This window comes from Nomascus leucogenys, chromosome 13 (assembly GCF_006542625.1).
Source record: "Nomascus leucogenys isolate Asia chromosome 13, Asia_NLE_v1, whole genome shotgun sequence".
NCBI lineage: Eukaryota > Metazoa > Chordata > Mammalia > Primates > Hylobatidae > Nomascus > Nomascus leucogenys.
The window spans coordinates 17,494,926-17,514,052 of NC_044393.1; the positions used below are offsets into that span (position 1 = coordinate 17,494,926).

Genomic DNA, 19,127 nt, shown 5'->3' on the forward strand with positions numbered 1-19,127 from the left:
TCTCTGCCCCATGAGCTGGGAGTTTTGCTAGGGCTGGAAGGTCTGCAATGGCCGCTGACACTTCAGGGTCTCTCTTCACGTGGCTTCTCCAGGAGTCTATCCTGGACCTCTTTACATGATAGTAGCCTTCAAGAGCGACAAAAACCGAAGCTAAAAGGCCTCTAAGGGCAGGATGTGGAAGTCAATTCTGCCAAATTCTATTGGTCAAAGCAGCCCACAGGACTGGCCTGGTTCAAGGGGAAGGAAATAGACTCTAGCCCTTGATGGTAGGGGCAGCATCCACCAGGGAGGGGAGGGACAGTGGGCTGCCATGTTTGGAAGCCATTTACCATAGCCCCCAAGAGAAAAGTGGACAAAACGTGTGAAATGTCATCCTGAAAAGAGACATCTACATGGCCAACAGGATTATGAAGAGATACCCAAACCTACATGTTTATAATTTGCAGGGAAATGCAAATTAAAATAAATTCAACAACATGCCAATCGGACTGGGAAAAATAAGAAAAGTGGACAATAAGTCCTGCTAGGAGGATATAAGGAAGCAGAAATCCTGTCAGCCCGGCCAGCAACTTGGCAGTAATTAGAGGTATTCATTATCTGCATTTCCTATGACCCAGAAAACTACCTCATGGGTCCTAAGGAGACAATGTCAAAGGATATTTGTGCCACTGTTGTTTGAGGCCACCAAGGTGACCATCACCAGGGGAGTATTGAAATAAAATATAAAGGAAATACACTAAGGAAAACACAGGAACACATAGAAGTGATGAACTACAGGTACACAGAGTGACAGATTACACACAGACATATTCCAATATGAGTGTCAAACAGATATAGAGTCAAGTAGGTGGAGAAATGGAGGTGGTGATGGTAGTTGTAAAAAGGAGATGAAATAAAAGTCACTAAACAAGGAGTTCAGTAAGCCTCATTGGAATCCTGGCTCCATCTCTAACATGCTGTGTGACCTTGAGCAAATCTCTCTTTTTTTTTTTTTTTTTTTTTGAGACTGTATCTTGCTCTGTAGCCCAGGCTGGAGCATGGGGTGCAATTATAGCTCACTGTAACCTTGAACTCCTGGGCTCAAGTGATCCTCCCACCTTAGCCTACTGAGTAAAAAGGACTACAGGTGTGCACCACTATACCTGGCTTATTTTCTTATTTTTTTGCGGAGACAGGGTCTTGCTATGTTGCCTGGGCTGGTCTCAAACTCCTGGCCTCAAGCAGTCCTCCTGCTTTTGCCTCCCAAAGCACTGGGATTATAGGCACGAGCCACCGCACCTGGCCTACTATTTTGGATTTTGATTTTTTCATCTGAGAAATGAGAGCACATAGGTGGGTTCTCAAGAGGAAATAGAAAGCACGCAAACTAGCTAATTTGTAGAGAGTTTAGTAAAAGGTCAAGTTACAAGGTGAGCAGAGAGTAGGGGGACCGCAGGAAAAGTGTGGGACCCCAGTGCTGAGAAATCAGGGAGCGAGGAGTGGAGGAGCACCTCCCAGCCCAAGGCCTCAAGGGAGCAAGCTTCCTGACGGGATCTGGGTCCAGGGACACAGCTGGCTCTTGGTGACTGCAGGAAGGGGTGGGCTCTTCCTCTCCTCCATCCCTCAGCTCTCCTGCTGGGGAGTCAGGGCTCCCTGGAGAAACCAACAAACAGGGTGTGCATGCGTGTGTGTGTGTGTGTGTGTGTGTGTGTGTGTGTGTGTCTTCTCAAGAGACAAGAAGAAAGATTTCTTTTAGGAATTGGCTCACACCATTGTGGAGGCTTAGCGGGTCCAAAAATCTGATGGGGAGACCAGTAGGCTGGAAAGCCAAGAAAGTGCTGCAGTTGGAACCTGAAGGCTGTCTGCAGCAGAGCGTCCTCTTGCTCAGGGAGGGTCAGTCTGTTGCAATATTCAGGCCTCCCACTGATGGAGGAGACCCACTCACATTCTGGAGGGTGATCCACCCTACTCGAAACCCACTCACATTCTGGAGGGTGATCCACCCTACTCGAAACCCACTTATTCAAATGTTAATCTCATCTCAAAACATACTCACAGAAACATCAAGAGTGATGCATAACTAAATCTCTGGGCACCATGGCCCAGCCAAGTTGACACATGAAATTTTATGTGTTGCACAAACAGGAGCCAGAATGCAAGGCGGGCTTTGATGCAGCCCGTCCAGGTCCACCTCCAGGGTGCACGGCAGGGAGGAGGAGCATGGGGAGGGGTCTGGAGAAACAAGCTTTGAGAAGAGTAAGGCACAAAGGGTTGACACATCAGAGCTTGCAATCTGGTGCCAGCCTTCAGCCAGGTTTTGTTTGTCCTCTCCCCAGTGAGTTTGGTTTTTTTATGTTTTTTTTTTTTGAGACAGGGTCTCGCTTTGTGGCCCAGGCTGGAGTGCACTGGCTTGGTGTGATCTCAGCTCACTGCAACCTCCATGTCCCAGGCTCAGGTGATCCTCCCACCTCAGCCTCTGGAGTAGCTGGAAGTGCACACCATCACGTCCACCTATTTTTTCTATTTTTAGTAGAGACGGGGTTTCTCCATGTTGCCTAGGCTGATCTTAGACTCCTGAGCCTCAAGTAATCCCCCTGCCTCGGCCTCCCAAAGTGCTGAGATTACAAGCGTGAGCCACTGTGCCCGACCCCTGATGAATTTTAAATTATTATTTGTTAGTCATTAAAATTCAGGAGATTTCACATAAAAATCTGGATTTCTGCTTCTCTTAGAAAGGAAAATACCAGATCTAGCAATACGAGACCCTCATTGGCATCTGGCAACAATTGTTTTGGAGCTGAGTAGTTTGTGGAGGGAATCATAAGTTGGAATGTAAACATTCATTAGCCTCAGTCCCCACCACTCTTTAATGACTTACACTGGCTCTCCTCTGTCAACTCTGTCACTTCCCTGGCTTGTGAAAGCATTTGAATCTATGACACTTGAATTGCATGATCTGGGAGGTCCATTTCAGCATTAGCGGTCACGGGTTCTAATGGCCTAGAGCAGCCCTGCCCACTGACCTTTCTGTAATGATGGAAATGGTCTATAGCTGCCCTGTGCAACACGGTAGCCACTTGCTATGTGTGGCTATTGAACATTCGTAATGTGGCTAGTTCAAATTGAGATTTGTCGTAAGTAGAAAATTGTAACATGAGAAAATAAATGTAAAATATCCTGTCAATGTTTTATATTATTTACATGTTAAAAGGATATTTGTGATATGTTACATTGACTAAAATATTTTATTAAAATATATTTCCATTTTTAAAAATTCAATTTTTTAAATTTAAAAAATGTTATATACCAACTTGACTGGGCCACAGTGCCCAGATATTTGGTCAAGCATTATTCTGGATATTTCTGTGAGGGTGTTTTTAGATGAGACTAACATTTGAATCAGTGGACTTTGAGTAGGCTACTAGAAAAGTTTAAATTATGCATACGGTTCGAGTTGGTGGTTCACATACTGTTGCTATTGGATAGCTCCAGCAATATAGGAAGATTTTGGCTGCTTCTCTTTATTCTCAAACTATCTGGACAGTGGCAACACTGAAGAAGGCTGAAGAATTCAGTGCCTCTAATATTCTATGCAGCTGGGTACAGTAGCTCACGCCTGTAATCCCAGCACTTTGGGAGGCTGAGGTGAGCAGATTACTTGAGCCCAGGAGTTTGAGCCCAGCCTGGGCAACGTGGCAAAAGTCCATCTCTACTGACAATAATACTCTATGGATCTCTGATTCTGATCCCAGACCAGGCTCTTCAGGAAGATCTGAAGGCTTACCTCTTCCTCTTCCTCTTCTGTCTTATGGCTCTGAATCCTCTGCCCACAAATTCCCCGCAACAAAGCTGATTCTATTTTTGATGATTCAGAAGCCCCTTCCGGATGTTGTGGGCCTTGAGGTCAGGCCAGCCTTATATAGACAGAGGTAACTGCCTACATGTACCGAGAAAAGCCAAAAATATATTTTGCCTGTTCACTCCCTATGCCCCCATGCTCCCAAATCTTACATATCCACCTGAGGCCTTCCGGAAACAAACTGCCTGGTCCTTATCCAACCAGCTCCCTAGTGCCTGTGCAGAAACTGGGCAAATGCTGGTGGCTGGCTTCTAGGACTCTTTCTGTCTGACCAGCACAATGCCCTGAAGTTTGCTACGTGATGGGATCCAGGCCAGGGTGGCCTGGTGAGCATCAGAAGTCTCAACAATCGGATGTGAGCAGACAGGGGCTCGCTCGGCAGAACTGTCATCCCAGGTAGGAGGGAGCAGGGCATGAGCATTTACCTATTGCTTACTGAACACTCTATATGCATTATCTCATTGAATCCTCAAACAGTCCTTAAAGTAGGTACTGTATTACCCCTCATTATAGCAGAGGATGCACAACTTCAGAGAGGGACAGTGTTTTGCCCAAGGTCACACAGCACAGTAAGTGGTAAAGCTGGCATTTGAGTTCAGGTCTGCTTTCTCCAGTCCAGGGCCCCTGCAGTTTGGGGGGAATAGCTTGACATCTCCTTGCAGCCAGACAGCTAACAGCAGGCCTGACTAAGGCCTCCTGTGGAAGGTGAAAATTGATGGTCCTCATGCTGGCTTTGGCCCATAGACCTGTTAAGATTGGTCTGCACGGTAGTCTTTCATTTAAAAAAAAAAAAAAAAAAAGCTGACATTTACATTAAAAAGAGAATGACTGGCGTCTTTAGAAAAGCTGGAAAATCTGGTCATGATGGGCCTCATTTTCAAGGGGCTTTGACCCTCAATTGGAGATGAATAACAGCTGACCAGACAGGAGGGAGGGGGGGCTACACTTTGCAGCTCACTGCTATTTGCATTCATCCTGCTTTGTTCATGACCTGAGCAGGGTGGCCCCTGTGGGTGCACAAGTTTGCTGCTGCTAGTCTGCCTCATGTACTTAGTTCTTTGCAGACCTGGTAGCTGGCCTAACATCCTGGAGGGGTGCACAGTCTGGGAAGTGTGTTAGGCCCTCTGGGGGTTCTGGTCACAGGTACTCCATTCAATCACTGTGTGACTATAAGAATGTCACTTCCCCTATCCAGGCCGCAGGATGTTCCCCTTCAGGCCTGAGAGTGACCCAGGCAACATGTCCTTATAAGGAAAAGTGGCTGTGCCCCTACTGGTCCATCCCACAGAGGGGGAGCCTGGGGGGCTCAGGGGAGGCCTGCTGGGAGTAATGGGGTACAGAGATGCTGGAGAGGTGTCTGCATTCCAGGTAGGAACTGGCTTTCAGAATAGCCTGAAAGCAGACCTGCATGGCACTAACTGCAGAGGGTGTGCATGGGGAATTTACATTACTGAGTACCTACTATTTGCAGTACCAGCTGCACTATGAAGTAATCATGAGGTCTGTGAATTTTCCCCTCCACAGCAGCAGAGCCCAGTGGCTAACTGATATACCCTGAAGCCAGCCCGCAGGTTAGAAATCATGGCAGTACCATTAATAGCTGAGCAGTGTGGTTGGCGATGTAGCTCTCTGAGTCTCAGTTTTCTGAGCTGAAGAATGAAAATAACATCCTTACCATAAAGGAATGTTCAAAGTAAGGGTTCAGTGAATTTGAAGAGAAATTGTTTAGAAGAACGCCTGACACATAGTAAGTGCTCAATAAATGTTAACTGTTATTTTCATTAACCACTTCTTTTTTTTTTGAGACGGAATCTCGCTCTGTGCCCAGGCTGGAGTGCAGTGACGTGATCTCAGCTCACTGCAACCTTGCCTCCTAGGTTCAAGTGATTCTCCTGCCTCAGCCTCCCGAGTATCTGGAACTACGGGTATGCACCACCACAAACCAGCTAATTTTTGTATTTTTAGTAGAGACAGGGTTTCGCCATGCTGGTCAGGCTGATCTCAAACTCCTGACCTCAGGTGATCCACCCCCCTCAGCCTCCCAAAGTGCTGGGATTACTGATGTGAGTCACTGCGCCCAGCCTCATTAAACTTTTTTTAAGGGGAGAAAATAAGCAGAGAGATATGAGGTCACCTGCCCAAGGTCTCATAGCTAGGGAGGGACAGAGCTGAGATTTGAAGCGAGGTCCAAGTCAGGCTAAAGACAGGAAGGGGGCTGGGGAAGGAGACCAGAGCCACTGATCCCAGCACTTGGCAGGGGTCTGATTATCATCTGTGAGTCCTAAGAGCGGGGATCAGGCTCCCCTTGGGGCACACAACTATGGAGTGAGAGGGAAGGGGAAGCTGTATGGTTTCTCTGTGCCTCAGTTTCCTTCTCTGTAAAATGGAGCTAATTCTACCTTCCTGCTACCAAGATTAGAGACATTGCTTGGAAAAGGCTGTCTTTTTCTCTTCCCACACCTTCCACCCACTCTTGCTTGTGGGCAGAGGATGAGGCAGCTTGCCCAACCCTCCGGGAGGTGGACCCCAAAAAGGGCGGGACAAGGCAGCCAGGAGAGCTTCATTAAAGAGTGGAAAAGCAGAAGTGACAGGGATTCCCAAGCCCCAGCGATTCCCCCACTTCCTCTCCACCTGCCACGGCTGCCAGCAACCGCCTGCCTGAAACCACTGCCATTCAGACAGCATGCCGGGCCACCCAGGAGCAGCTGAGCACCTTGTCAAGACCGGGTAGGTCTGGGGACTTTGGACACTGAGGGCTACAGGTGAGAAAACAGTCAGCCAATGGGGGTAATGGATATGAACCCAAATCTTCAGCTCCGCCATTCCTTAGCTATGTGACCTTAGGCAAATCCTCACCTCTCTGAGCCTCAGTTCCTCATCTGTGAAATGGAAGTAATAATGACATCTAGGAGACTGTTGCCAGAATTGAATGAGAAAACACATGCTTAGTACTTGGCACATGCTTGGCTCAGAGTAAGCACTCACTAAACAACAGCTTGTTTCCTTGCCATTTTCAATACCCCATGCAGGAATTGTCATCCAATATGGCTTAGGCCTGGCTTTCAATCCTTATAATTGTTTTTATTATCAGCTATTATTCCAAAAGCTACTGTGTTCCAAGTATTAATTATATAGTAGAAGAGGGTGTTTAGTCCCAAATTCAAATGCCTTCAGGAGCTGGGAAGGGGATGTGCCCGTGGAAGGCCACCTGGGTGTGCAGACAGACCCGTTCATTGATCAGCAGGATGCAGTCTGCAGGGTTGCTCCCCTGTCAAAGGCGGGCAGTGGACACTCAGCTCCAGCTACCTTTTGAAAAGGTGGGAGCTCTAACCCAGATCTTCTCATCTCTCAAGAAAAGCTGGAAACCCAGATTTTAATGTGAAACTTCCTTATTTCCAAATGGGACAGCTTACACACACACATACAGACATACACACACACACACACACACACACACACACAATGGGCCACAATAAAGCACATTTGCATATGATTCAGCCTTTAGGGCTTCAAGGTTGTGACCTTCACTCCAGCCCCACAGGCCTCACTGCATCTCAGTTTCCCACTGTTCTGGTTCTCCCAGCCCCCTATTTCCCGATGGTCAGAGCACAGGACCTTTGCACATGCTGTTCCTTCTGTCAGGGATGTCCAACTCCCTTCTTCACCCACAAACTGACACTTGTCCTTCCACCCCCAGCTGGAATGTCACCTCTTCCAGGGAGCCTTCCTGACTCCCTGGTAAAACTGGGTCACTCTCCATCTATCCCACCCCAGTCCAGGCCCAGGCATACTATGCTCAGAATTCTTTGTTAATGAACTTAAACTCTGATGGTCTATTTAAGTCTCCTCAATTAGACTGTGAACTCCTTTAGTGGGACCAGGACTTAATTCATCTTTGTGTCCACAGGGGTCAGCACAGAGCCTGGCACAGAGGAGACTCGAGTGAAACATCTACATTGTTGACATAAGTATCGTCAGAGTAACAAGTGGTGCAGTTTTATAGGATCCTTCTTCTGTGCCAGACCCTGTGTAAAGTGCTTTACATGGATTATTTCATTTTATTGTCCCAGAAGCCCTGTGACAAAGCTTTCTGTATTAGTCAGGACTCACTGAGTTGCAAGTGACAGATTGATCTTACACTGCCTATAGAAAAGCAGACATTTCCTAGTGTGTGGCCCGGCATAGATTTCGGCTTCAGGCATGTCTGGATCCAGGTACTCCAGCAAGGCCACTGGGACTCTCTGTCTGTTTCCTAACACTGTTTTCCTTGTGTTGCCCTCATCCCAGGCCGACTCACACTACATGGTGGTCCCCAATGCTTGAGGCATCCTCCTACCAGCTTAGCTCTCAAGGCAACAAAGAGGAGGGTTTTTTTGTCATTGCAGCAAAGCCCTGAGGAAAGCTCTCTTGGTCCATCTTCAGTCAGGTGCAATCCCTGAACCAGTCACTGTGGCCAGGGGATCAGAGGTACTTGGATCAACTAGACCCAGTCACATGCTTATCCTTCAAGCTGATGATGGTGGAGCAAGTCAGCGGCTTTGCCTGTAACCAACACAGTGATAGCCTCCCCATCACCCTCCCTGCCCTTTATAACCATATTCCCATATAACCTTTCTGCCTGCTCTCACTTAAGATAATGTGTGATCTCTAACCTGAAATGGGCCTCAGTGTTGCCCAGCACATATGTTATTGCCCTAGTTCATTTGTTCTCCCACTTTCCTGGGCAACCATTTTGTACTTTCTTCTTTCTCTTCAAGCATCCATCACCTCCTCCAGCATCTTACCTTCTCTGCTGACCTTTCTTCCTGCCAGCCTGAGCAAACAGAAGCAATCGGTTCATTCTACTCTTTCATGCTACTCTTAATGAATAGTTTTGGAGCACTCACAACATGGCAGACACTATTGTAGGCACTTGGGACATATCAGTGTTCAAAAGGGACAAAGTCCCTGCTCTGGTGGAGTTGACTGTAGTGGTAGGTAATAGCTGATGTGATGCTTACTGTGTGCCAAAAACAAAGTGACCCCAGGAGGTGCATACTTTTATTGCACCATTTTACAGGTGAGATGGCTGAGACACAGACAGGTTGTGATATGTACCCAAGGTCACATAGCTGGCAAGTAGTGGAGCAGGAATTTGAGCCCAGGCAGTCCAGAGGTTATGCCCTTAATGTTACTCTGTTCTGCGTATATCAGAGGATACTTTTCACAGGTGCACACATGTTGCCTGTTCATTCACCATCATCTGTACCTATTTCCTCTGCTTTCCCACCTGCTATTAAGGATGAACGACCCCTGCTCCATTTTAAGACCAGCCCCACCTTGCATGTTCTCAGTCTCACCCTCTGCCCCCACCCCTACAGGTGTCACTCCAGGGAGTCTTCCCTTTGTCAATGTCTCCCCTCTCAATGAGATCTCCCACCTGTAAACATGCTATAGATTTCCTCACTTTACATGAATTCTCTTGGTCCAATTTCCCGTAGCTACCAGCCACTGCTTCATTTCTCTGCTGTTTTAGTGCAGAAATTACTGGAAAGGGTTGTCTATAACTGTGTTTCCTATTCTTTTCCTTCCCGTCTCTCCTGGACCCAGTCTAGCTGGGTTTTGGCCCAAAAAGCCACCGAACTGTCCCTGCCAAGGTCAACAGTGACCTCTAAGTGGCTAATAGGCATTGCTCAGTCCTCATCGTTCTTGACCTGTTGGCTGCATTTGGCATACTTGATCACTCCCTTCTCCTTGAAACATTTTGTTTATTTGGCTTCCTAAGCCCCACATTGGTTTCTCAGTCTCCTTCGCTGGTTCCTCCTCATCTAAGAGCCCCTAGCCTTGGAGTGCCTTGAGGCGTGTCCTTGGATGTCTTTCCTCCCCAGTGACACACTCTCTTGAGGAATCTCATCGTGCACCATGGCTTTAGGTAGGGATATAAAGTTGGGAGACATCTATAAATCAATGACTCCCAACGTTGTAACTCCAGCCTGACCTCCCATCTGAATTCCTGACTTCTATTTCCAACCACGTCGTCAAAAGCTCCACAGAATGGCTCGACTGAATCTCAAATTTAAGAGTTCTGAACTGAATTGCTCCTCTCTCCCCCTCCACTCAAACCCGTTTTGACCACAGAGTTCTCATCTCAGGAAATGACACCTCGGTGCTTCCAGTTGCTCAGACACAAAAATCTCCTCGTCATCCTTGATTCCCCTCTTTCTCTCATACCCCACAACCAATCAGCCTCTGCAGATCTTGTTGACTCTGCCAACGAAATGTGTTCAGAATCCAAGCTTTCCTTACTACTCCTCTGCCATTGCTCTTAACATAGTGCAAGCCCCATGAAGGTAGGGACTTCTGTTTTATTTCATTCCTGTTTCTCCAATGGTTAACACAAAGTCGTTGCTTGATAAACGCTTGTTGAATGAATAAATATAAGGATGATAGAATATAAAAGTCCCTCACAGGCCAACTAGTTCACCCTCCTCACCCCTAAATTATAGAGGAGACCCTGAAGTTCAGAAAGAATAGAAGGTCCAGAATCATACAACAAGCCACCAAGACCATTAACTCAAGTGAAATTGTTTCTCTTCTTCTCTCTCCTCTTACTCATTCTCTCTCTTTCACCTGTGCTTCTCGCTCCATGACTCTTTCATTCTCTTGGACCAGTTTCCTTCACAAAACTGTAATGATGGACTCAAACAGGGCAGACTTGCATCCTCACATCCTCAGGTACTGCATGGGAGTTGGGCTCTTCCCTGAGAGTTCCAGCGAGAGTAATCCTGGGGAAGGCTGTGATTGGTTCAGCTTGTGTCGTGTGGGTATACAGTGACATACTCTGATGGGTCCACCTAGGTAACTACAAGGGTGGAGTCTGTTAGCAAAGCCTGGTGATGGGTTTGTGGGGCAGGGGCAGTGGACAGACACCCATTCACCCACCCCCTGATAGAGATGCCCTTCAATTTCCTTGTGTGCAGGTGGAGGTCCTGGCACTTGGGGTTCTGGAAGGCCCTTGCCCCACTGCAGGCTGCCTGGGACGCCTTCTCCCAGCCTGTTCCAGCCAGCTGTGGCCAGCTGCTGACCCAGCTCCTCCTGTGTGCCTCCCTGGCCGCTGCTGCTGCAGGTCTGGTTTATCACTGGCTGGCATCCTTGCTGCTTTATCCTCCTGGACCTTCAGCCATGGTGGCCGCTGTCTGTGGCCTCCTGGTCTTCCTGAGCCTGGGCCTGGTGCCCCCAGTCCGCTGCCTGTTTGCACTCAGCGTGCCCACCCTGGGTACAGAGCAGGGCCGCCGGCTGCTCCTGTCCTACAGCACTGCCACCCTGGCCATTGCTGTGGTGCCCAACGTCCTGGCCAATGTGGGTGCAGCCGGGCAGGTGCTGAGGTGTGTCACCGAGGGCTCCCTGGAGAATCTGCTCAATACCACTCACCAGCTGCATGCAGCATCCAGGACTCTGGGCCCCACAGGCCAGGCAGGCAGCCGGGGCCTGACATTTGAGGCCCAGGACAATGGCTCTGCCTTCTACCTTCACATGCTCAGGGTCACTCAGCAGGTCCTGGAGGATTTCTCTGGCCTGGAGTCCCTGGCCCGGGCAGCAGTGCTAGGGACCCAGCGAGTGGTCACAGGGCTGTTTATGCTGGGTCTCCTGGTGGAGTCGGCATGGTACCTCCATTGCTACCTGACAGACCTGCGGTTTGACAATATCTACGCCACACAACAGCTGACCCAGCGGTTGGCACAGGCCCAGGCTACATACCTCGTGGCCCCTCCACCCACCTGGTTGCTCCAGGCGGCTCAGCTGAGGCTGTCACAGGAGGAGCTGTTGAGTTGTCTTCTAAGGCTGGGGCTGCTTGCCCTGCTCCTGGTGGCCACGGCTGTGGCGGTGGCCACAGACCATGTAGCCTTCCTCCTGGCACAGGCGACAGTGGACTGGGCTCAGAAGTTGCCAGCTGTGCCCATCACGCTCACGGTCAAGTATGATGTAAGTGTGATGATGGGAAAAGGGAAGGGAGTCATTGTTTTGAGGGCAGGGGGAGGGTCTGTTAAACCCTTGACTTGTGATTAAATTTGATTTGCCTCCAAGAAATAGCCCTTGAATCAGCCATGGAGCACCACACCATGGGCAGAGGGACTCATCGGATACCCACAACAGCCCTAAGAAGTGGTTTCTATTTTCACTTCCTATTGCAGTTGAGGATGCTGAAACCCAGACACCTTAAAATAACTTGCGTCCAAGGTCACCCTTCACAAGTGGCAGCATGTCCTAGCCTCATTTTCCTCATTTGTACAAATTGAATCAATCCTCCTAATCCTATGAGGCTATTGTGTCTTACAATGTGGTGTTATCTTAAAGTACCTAGTAAGCTTCATGGCACATAAGAGATTATTTAATAAAGAGTGGCTGTTATTCCAGCACTTTGGGAGGCCGAGGTGGGCGGATCACAAGGTCAGGAGATCGAGACCACGGTGAAACCCCGTCTCTACTAAAAATACAAAAAAAAATTAGCCGGGCGTGGTGGCGGGCGCCTGTAGTCCCAGCTACTCGGAGAGGCTGAGGCAGGAGAATGGCGTGAACCCGGGAGGCGGAGCTTGCAGTGAGCCGAGATTGCGCCACTGCACTCCAGCCTGGGCGACAGAGCGAGACTCTGTCTCAAGAAAAAAAAAAAAAGAGTGGCTGTTATTAATAGCTCACCTCTGTCTATGTTGGACTGGAGGAGGACTTTGGAATGGCCTTGATCAGGAGGCATCCAACTGTAGCCTTCAGGACAAATCCAATGGCTTTTTCGTTTTGTAAATAAAGCTTTTTTAGAACACAGCCGTGCCATTTGTCAATATATTGTCTGTGGCTGCCCTACAAAGGCAAAGTTGAGTAATTGCAACAGAGACTGTATGGCCTGCAAAGCCTGAAATATTTGCTATTTTAATAGTGATATAGAAAATATTTACTATCGACTTATAATTGGATATATTACTCTCAGATCAAGAGTTGTGTTTTTCGATTCTTTTGCCACAGATCTTTTTATTTTTAATTTTTAGTAGTGAGGTCTCACACAAAAGTCCATTGCATAAAATATATCAAAGTGTCAAACTGTGAGCTAATAATATCTTATATTTATCAAGTACTTATTACATATTAAGAAAGTGTTTTTCAAACTGCACAAAATCAATCAATTTAAGGAGTCATAGGCAGTTTTTTTAATGAAATAGAATCAACTGGAAAATTATAAGATTACATCTTAGGCAATAAGGGAGTGTATGGTTTTGTGAATATTTTCTTCAATTATAATACAATCTCTGCTTTGAAGCTACTGTAAAATGCATTTCTTTTCTTTCCTTTTTTGAGACAGAGTTTCACTCTGTTGCCCAGACCAGAATGCAGTGGTGGAGTGGTGCAATCACAGCTCACTGTAACCTTGACCTCCTGGCTCAAACAGGCCTCCCACTTCACCTCCCTCTGCCTTCCAAGTAGCTGAGACTACAGGCATGCACCACCACCACCTAGTTAATTTTTAATGTATTTTTTTTAGAGATGGTGTTTCACTATGTGGCCCAGGCTGGTCTCAGACTCCTGGGCTCAAGCATTCCTCTCACCTCAGCCTCCCAAAGTGTTGGGATTACAGGCATAAGCCACCATGCCTGGCCTGTAAAATGCATTTCTTACCATAGGTCACAGTAAAGAAATGTGTCAGGCAATGTTCTAAGTATGTTCCCTGATTTGCTCTTTTTCGCCAAATCTCAGATAGTCATGAATTGCAAGTCACACCATTACTTTATCTATCCTTAGGGCGGAAAATGCTAACAATTCAACCTAGACACAATGCTTTCTTATCATTTAGAATTGTAATTGTATTTGTATAAAATAGTTCACTTATTATTTAACATAGGTTTATTTTGTCATATCTTTCTCGTGTATACATAAAAAGAAAAATAGGGGGCTGGGCATGGTGGCTCATGCCTATAATCCCAGCACTTTGGCAGGCCGAGGTGGATGGATCACCTACAGTCAGGAGTTCAAGACCAGCCAGGCCAACAACATGGTGAAACCCCATCTCTACTGAAAATACAAAAATTAGCCAGGGGTGGTGGTGTGTGCCTGTAATCCCAGCTACTCAGGAGGCTGAGGTGAGAGAATTACTTGAACCTGGGAGGCAAAGTTTGCAGTGAATTGAGACTGCTCCACTGCACTCCAACTTGAGCCAGCGAGACTCCAAAAAAAAAAAAAAAAGATGAAGAAGAAAGGAAGAAAGAGAAGGAAGAAAGAGAGAGAAGAAAGAAAGAAATAAAGAAAGAAAGAAAAAAAGAAAGAAGAAAGAAAGAAAGAAAGAAAGAAAGAAAGAAAGAAAGAAAGAAAGAAAGAAAAAGAAAGAAAGAAAGAAAAAAGAGAGAGAGGGAGGGAGGGAGGAAGGAAGGAAGGAAGGGAGGGAGGGGAAGTAATCTGATGGTTTTCCTAAAACATTCAATCTGATTTTTCTGAATGACTCTGGCCGAGGAGTCAGTCTCTGAGGCTTTTCCTCCAGTATCATTCTCTGTGCCTTCCAGAGCCCTGGTGATGCCCAACCATTGTTTCCAGCATTTCCTTGCAAGCTGCGGGCCCTCACTCTGCAAGTTTTGAGGCTGGCACTCTCTGATCCTCTGGGAAAACATAAATTGTCCAGGCCCACTCATTGCTTTCACATTATTTCAGCTTTTCTGAAAGCTTTGGGAGTTTCTCCTACATTCATTTGAATCATTTGGGGTGTGGCAAGCTATCCTTCTGCACCTGGGTTAGTGCAGAATCCAACCCAGGTTGGTTCCAAAGCTCAAATGGTGAACTTCTTTCTTCCCTGCCTCTCTAGATACCATTCTTCCTCACCTGGACGTACCTATGGAAACTGCAGGGCCCAATGCTTATAAGCAGGACACAGGGACCCACCTTGGCTGAGACTGACCCGTGGGTTGGCAGCATGTAACCCATGCGTGGCTTTGGGCTTCCCATCTTTTTTTTTTTTTTTTTTGAGACAGAGTCTTGCTGTGTTGCCCAGTCTGGAGTGCAGTGGTGTGATCTCACTGCACCCTCTCCTCTCAGGCTCAAGCTATTCTCATGCCTCAGCCTCCTGAGAAGCTGGGATTACAGGCACGTGCCCCCACACCCAGCTAATTTTTTATATTTGTAGTAGAGACGGGATTTCACCATGATAGCCAAGCTGGTCTCGAACTCCTGACTTCAAGTGATCCACCCGCCTCGGCCTCCCAACATGCTGGGATTACAGGCGTGAGCCACCGCACCTGGCCACTTCCCATCTTTTAAGTTAGGCTTCTCCTGGGCTCGACCCATAGAATTGTGTACATTGGATGGAATAGGACACCTAAAGTATTCACTAAGGACTCAGCAAGGAGCAAACATCCACAGGCAATTTGTTTTCTCTAAAATATTCTGCTCAAAGATACTAATGATAGTAACATTTGTATGGTGATTTTTATTTGGCAAAAGAACCTGTTTCAGACTCCTAGTCTCATTGGGTCCTCCTCAAACCCTGGCAAATGGGTTACTTCTGTACCCATTTTGCAGGTGAAGGCAGGGAAAGCTGGACAAGCCTCTTCTAGAAGTGGGGAGTGGCCAGAGGGGCCCTCAGTTAACGCTGCCTTTTTCTCCTTTCCCAAGGTGGCATACACTGTCCTGGGCTTCATCCCTTTCCTCTTCAACCAGCTGGCCCCGGAGAGCCCCTTCCTTTCGGTCCACAGTTCCTACCAATGGGAGCTCCGCCTCACCTCCACGCGCTGCCCACTGCTACCCGCCCGACGTCCCCGCGCAGCCACCCCGCTGGTCGCGGGGGCCCTGCAGCTCCTGGCGGGCTCCACGGTGCTCCTGGAGGCCTACGCCCGCCGCTTGCGGCACGCCATCGCCGCTTCCTTCTTCACAGCCCAGGAGGCCAGGAGGGTCCGCCACCTGCACGCCCGGCTCCAGCGAAGACAGGACAGGCACCAAGGCCAGCAGCTGCCCCTGGGGGCTCCTTCCTGCGCCCCACACCCAGACCTGCCTGCAAGCCTCCGGCATGGATAGACTGCAGGCTGGATGCCTTGAAGAACCGAGAGCAGTGAGGGAGAGCGGAAAGAGCTTTGGAGTTACGGAGACCTGAGTTGTAACCTTGGTCCTGTGCCACCTCCCTGTGTGACCTCGGGTAGGTCACTTCACCTCTCTGAGCCTCAGTTTCTACATCTGCATAACGACGGCATATTTACCATTGATGTGACCTACTTCCCACGCAGGGATGTGGTCAGGATGGAAGGAAATACTGGGCATGATAGGCCTGGATAACCGGTAAAGAACTATGCAAAGGCAAAGACAAGGAGTGCAGAGACAGCTCATGGTTCCTCCAGGCCGGTTGGCAATCAGGCTCATCTCATCTGCACCAACTGCTCTACCTGTTAGATGGAGACTTTGCATCAAGAATTTCTCAAAATGCTCCTGGAACTTATTTATATGCCTCGAAATCCTCTGAACTCATTTATAGTAACCCGTAGTTTTAATTTTATAAATAAACATATTTATTAAATCTTAGTTTATGTTATTCCTCTGCCTCAAATTCCTTCAGGGCCTTTCCATTGCCAGAATTAGATTGCCAAATTAAAATATAGGACACTCAGTTCAACTTGAATTTCCTAAAACATGAATTTCAGATAAACAACAAATATTTGTTTAATTAAAAACTTAAATGAAATTTAACAGAGTTTAACTGAGCAAAGAACGTAGCCCCCGGAGGCAGAATAGGTTCAGAGCAACTCTGGGGGGTGCAACATGGTCAGATAATATTTATGGACAGAAAAAGGAAAGAGATGTACAGAAAACACACATGAGGTACAGAAACAGCTGGATTGGTTACAGCTGGGCATTTGCCTTATTTGCAGACAGTTTGAACAGTTGGCTACCTTTGGTTGAAACGCAGTGATTGGTAAAGAGTGGGTTACACTCTGTTTACACATCCAGGTAGGTTATAGTTCACTATGTATGGAGAAACCTTTAGGACGAACTTAAAATATGTAAGAAGGCAGCCTTAGACTAAAATTAATTTAACAATGGCATTATTATCATCCTTCTTCTAGCGGATAAGAAACAGATTTAGAGAGGTTAAGTGTTTTGCCCAAAGTCACTCAGCCAATAAGCTGCAGAGCCAGGATTTAAACCCAAGTAGTCTAGCTGCCGTGGTTTATGAACTTAACTGGTCTCTCAAATAAAAGTAAAATCCCCGTTGACAACCACACTCAAGTCAGTTTGCCTTCTTTGGCTCCACAATCATAACCAGGATTGTCGGTTGGTAGATACTCTTCATTTATTTTTCTGTACATACATGTGTGTGTAAATAGAGTACAGAAATATATAATATTGTTTGTCGAGTTTTAAATAACGCGATACCATATATATAGCTCTGCAAATTGTTTTTTTTATTCAACAATATGCCATGGCCCTACTTTTTATTGTTAAAGAGAATTGATATGTCATTAGTTATTTAGCAGTTACCCCATTAGTAGATGGTTAGGTGGCATCTAGTTTTTGCTATCATAAAAAATGTTGTAATGAACATCTTTGTGCATGGCTTCTTGTTTACATCAGAAGCTTTCCTTAGAACAGATATAGAACTCCTAAATTACATGGGCTACTTTCGAGATTTTAGTTTTTAGATGTCTGTTAGTTGGTATGGTGGACAGACATCTAAAACAGCCGCTAATGATCCCCACCTCCTGGTATTCATGCCCTTGTGTGATCCCTTCTCCTTGAATGGAGCAGGACCTTGACTTTCTTCTAGCTCATCAAATGTGACAAAGGTGATGGGATGTCATTTTGTGATTAAGTTATACATGCAATCATAATTTCCATCTCGCTAGCAAACTTTCTCTGTTGCTTTCTGCTTGGCTTGCATGCTTTGATAAAGCAAAATGCTATGTTGGTGAGGCCCATATAGAAGAAAGAGTCTCCAGAAATGTATTCTGCCAACAGCCTTCTAAGTGAGTTTGAAAGTGGATCCTTCCCCACTTGGGTCTTCACTTAGGGCTTGAGGCCTACCTGGCTGACACCTTGATTGTAACCAGCCAGAGACCCTAAAGCAGAAGACTCAGCTAAACCATATCTGGGCTCCTGACCCACAGAAACTGAGATAAGAAATGTATGTTGTTTTAAACCACTACATTTGTGGTCATTTGCTATGCATAGGTAACAATAGAGCTGAGATTCCCCAGAAGTCAACCCTGAGACAAGAATTTATGTGCAGGTAGTTTAATTGGGAGGTGATTCCCGGAAGCACCAGTAGGGGAGTAGGGAAATGAGAGAAGACAGGAAGAAAAGCCTATACAGGTTGCATTATCAAACAGGCTGCTGCTGTGGGTGACTGAAGCTCAGTCTCTCTGGGCACCTCTGCAAATTAGTGTAGAATCTGTACCAGAGTTGTCCCCCAAGAGTGAGGCAGGAAACCCGGGTATTTATTCCCCAACACTCAGCACAGAACACTTCTATGACCAAAACATATGGGGATGTTCCCCAACTCCAAACCATTCTCCAGCAGACACCAACTGCGTATCCTGCAATTCAAATCAATTCTGACACTATCAACCTGAAGTTAGAGTCCGATCCCACGGGTTAAGGGATCAGTCCCACAAGACTGCCCCCACTTCAAGTGCTAATCACAAGTAGTAGGTTGTCACCTACGTTTCTAACTGACCAACTATAAATTGGGGTTCCCATGACTCCCTCCTCGGGTTTGATAGTTTTCTGTAATGGTACAGAGAACTCAGGGGCATGCTTATTTACCCTTACCCACTTATTATAAAGGATATTACAAAGACTACCGATGAACCGATGAACTGCCAGATGGATGAGATGCACAAAGCAAGGTATGGGGGAAGGAGCGTGGTGGTTCTATGTACTCTAGGAGCATGCCATCCCCCAGGAACTCCTATGTGTTCAGCAACTCAAGCTCCCCAAGCCCCGTAGTTCAGGGATTTTTATGGAGGCTTCATCACATAGGCGTGATCAATTATTAACTCAATCCCCAGCCCCTCTCTCATCCAAGGAGGATGAGGGTTGCTGAAAGTTCAAAGCCTCTAATCATGGCTTGGTCTTTCCAGTGATACTTCCATTACCCAGGAAATTTCAAGGGATTGAGAAGCTCTGTGCCAGACTCTCCTATCACCCCAGAAATTACAAAGGTCTCAGGAACTTTGTGTCAGGATCCATGGTCAAAGACCGAATATTAGAACAAAAGGTTCTCCTAGCACCCATATCTGCAAGAGTTATAGAAGCTCTATGTTAGGAGCAGGGGGTATAAACCAATATGTGT

At 47.0% G+C, this 19,127-nt stretch overlaps 1 protein-coding gene across 1 annotated transcript; it reads left to right on the forward strand.

Annotated features, from left to right (window-relative positions):
* The first annotated feature begins 6,513 nt into the window (after positions 1 to 6,513).
* OCSTAMP (osteoclast stimulatory transmembrane protein) lies at positions 6,514 to 16,352 on the forward strand. Its single transcript, XM_003253691.4, is given in 5 exon segments — positions 6,514 to 6,565; positions 10,798 to 11,800; positions 15,461 to 15,815; positions 15,818 to 15,879; positions 15,881 to 16,352. Coding segments are annotated over 5 exon segments (1,698 nt in total). The 5' UTR covers positions 6,514 to 6,521; the 3' UTR covers positions 16,115 to 16,352.
* Positions 16,353 to 19,127: the final 2,775 nt, after the last annotated feature.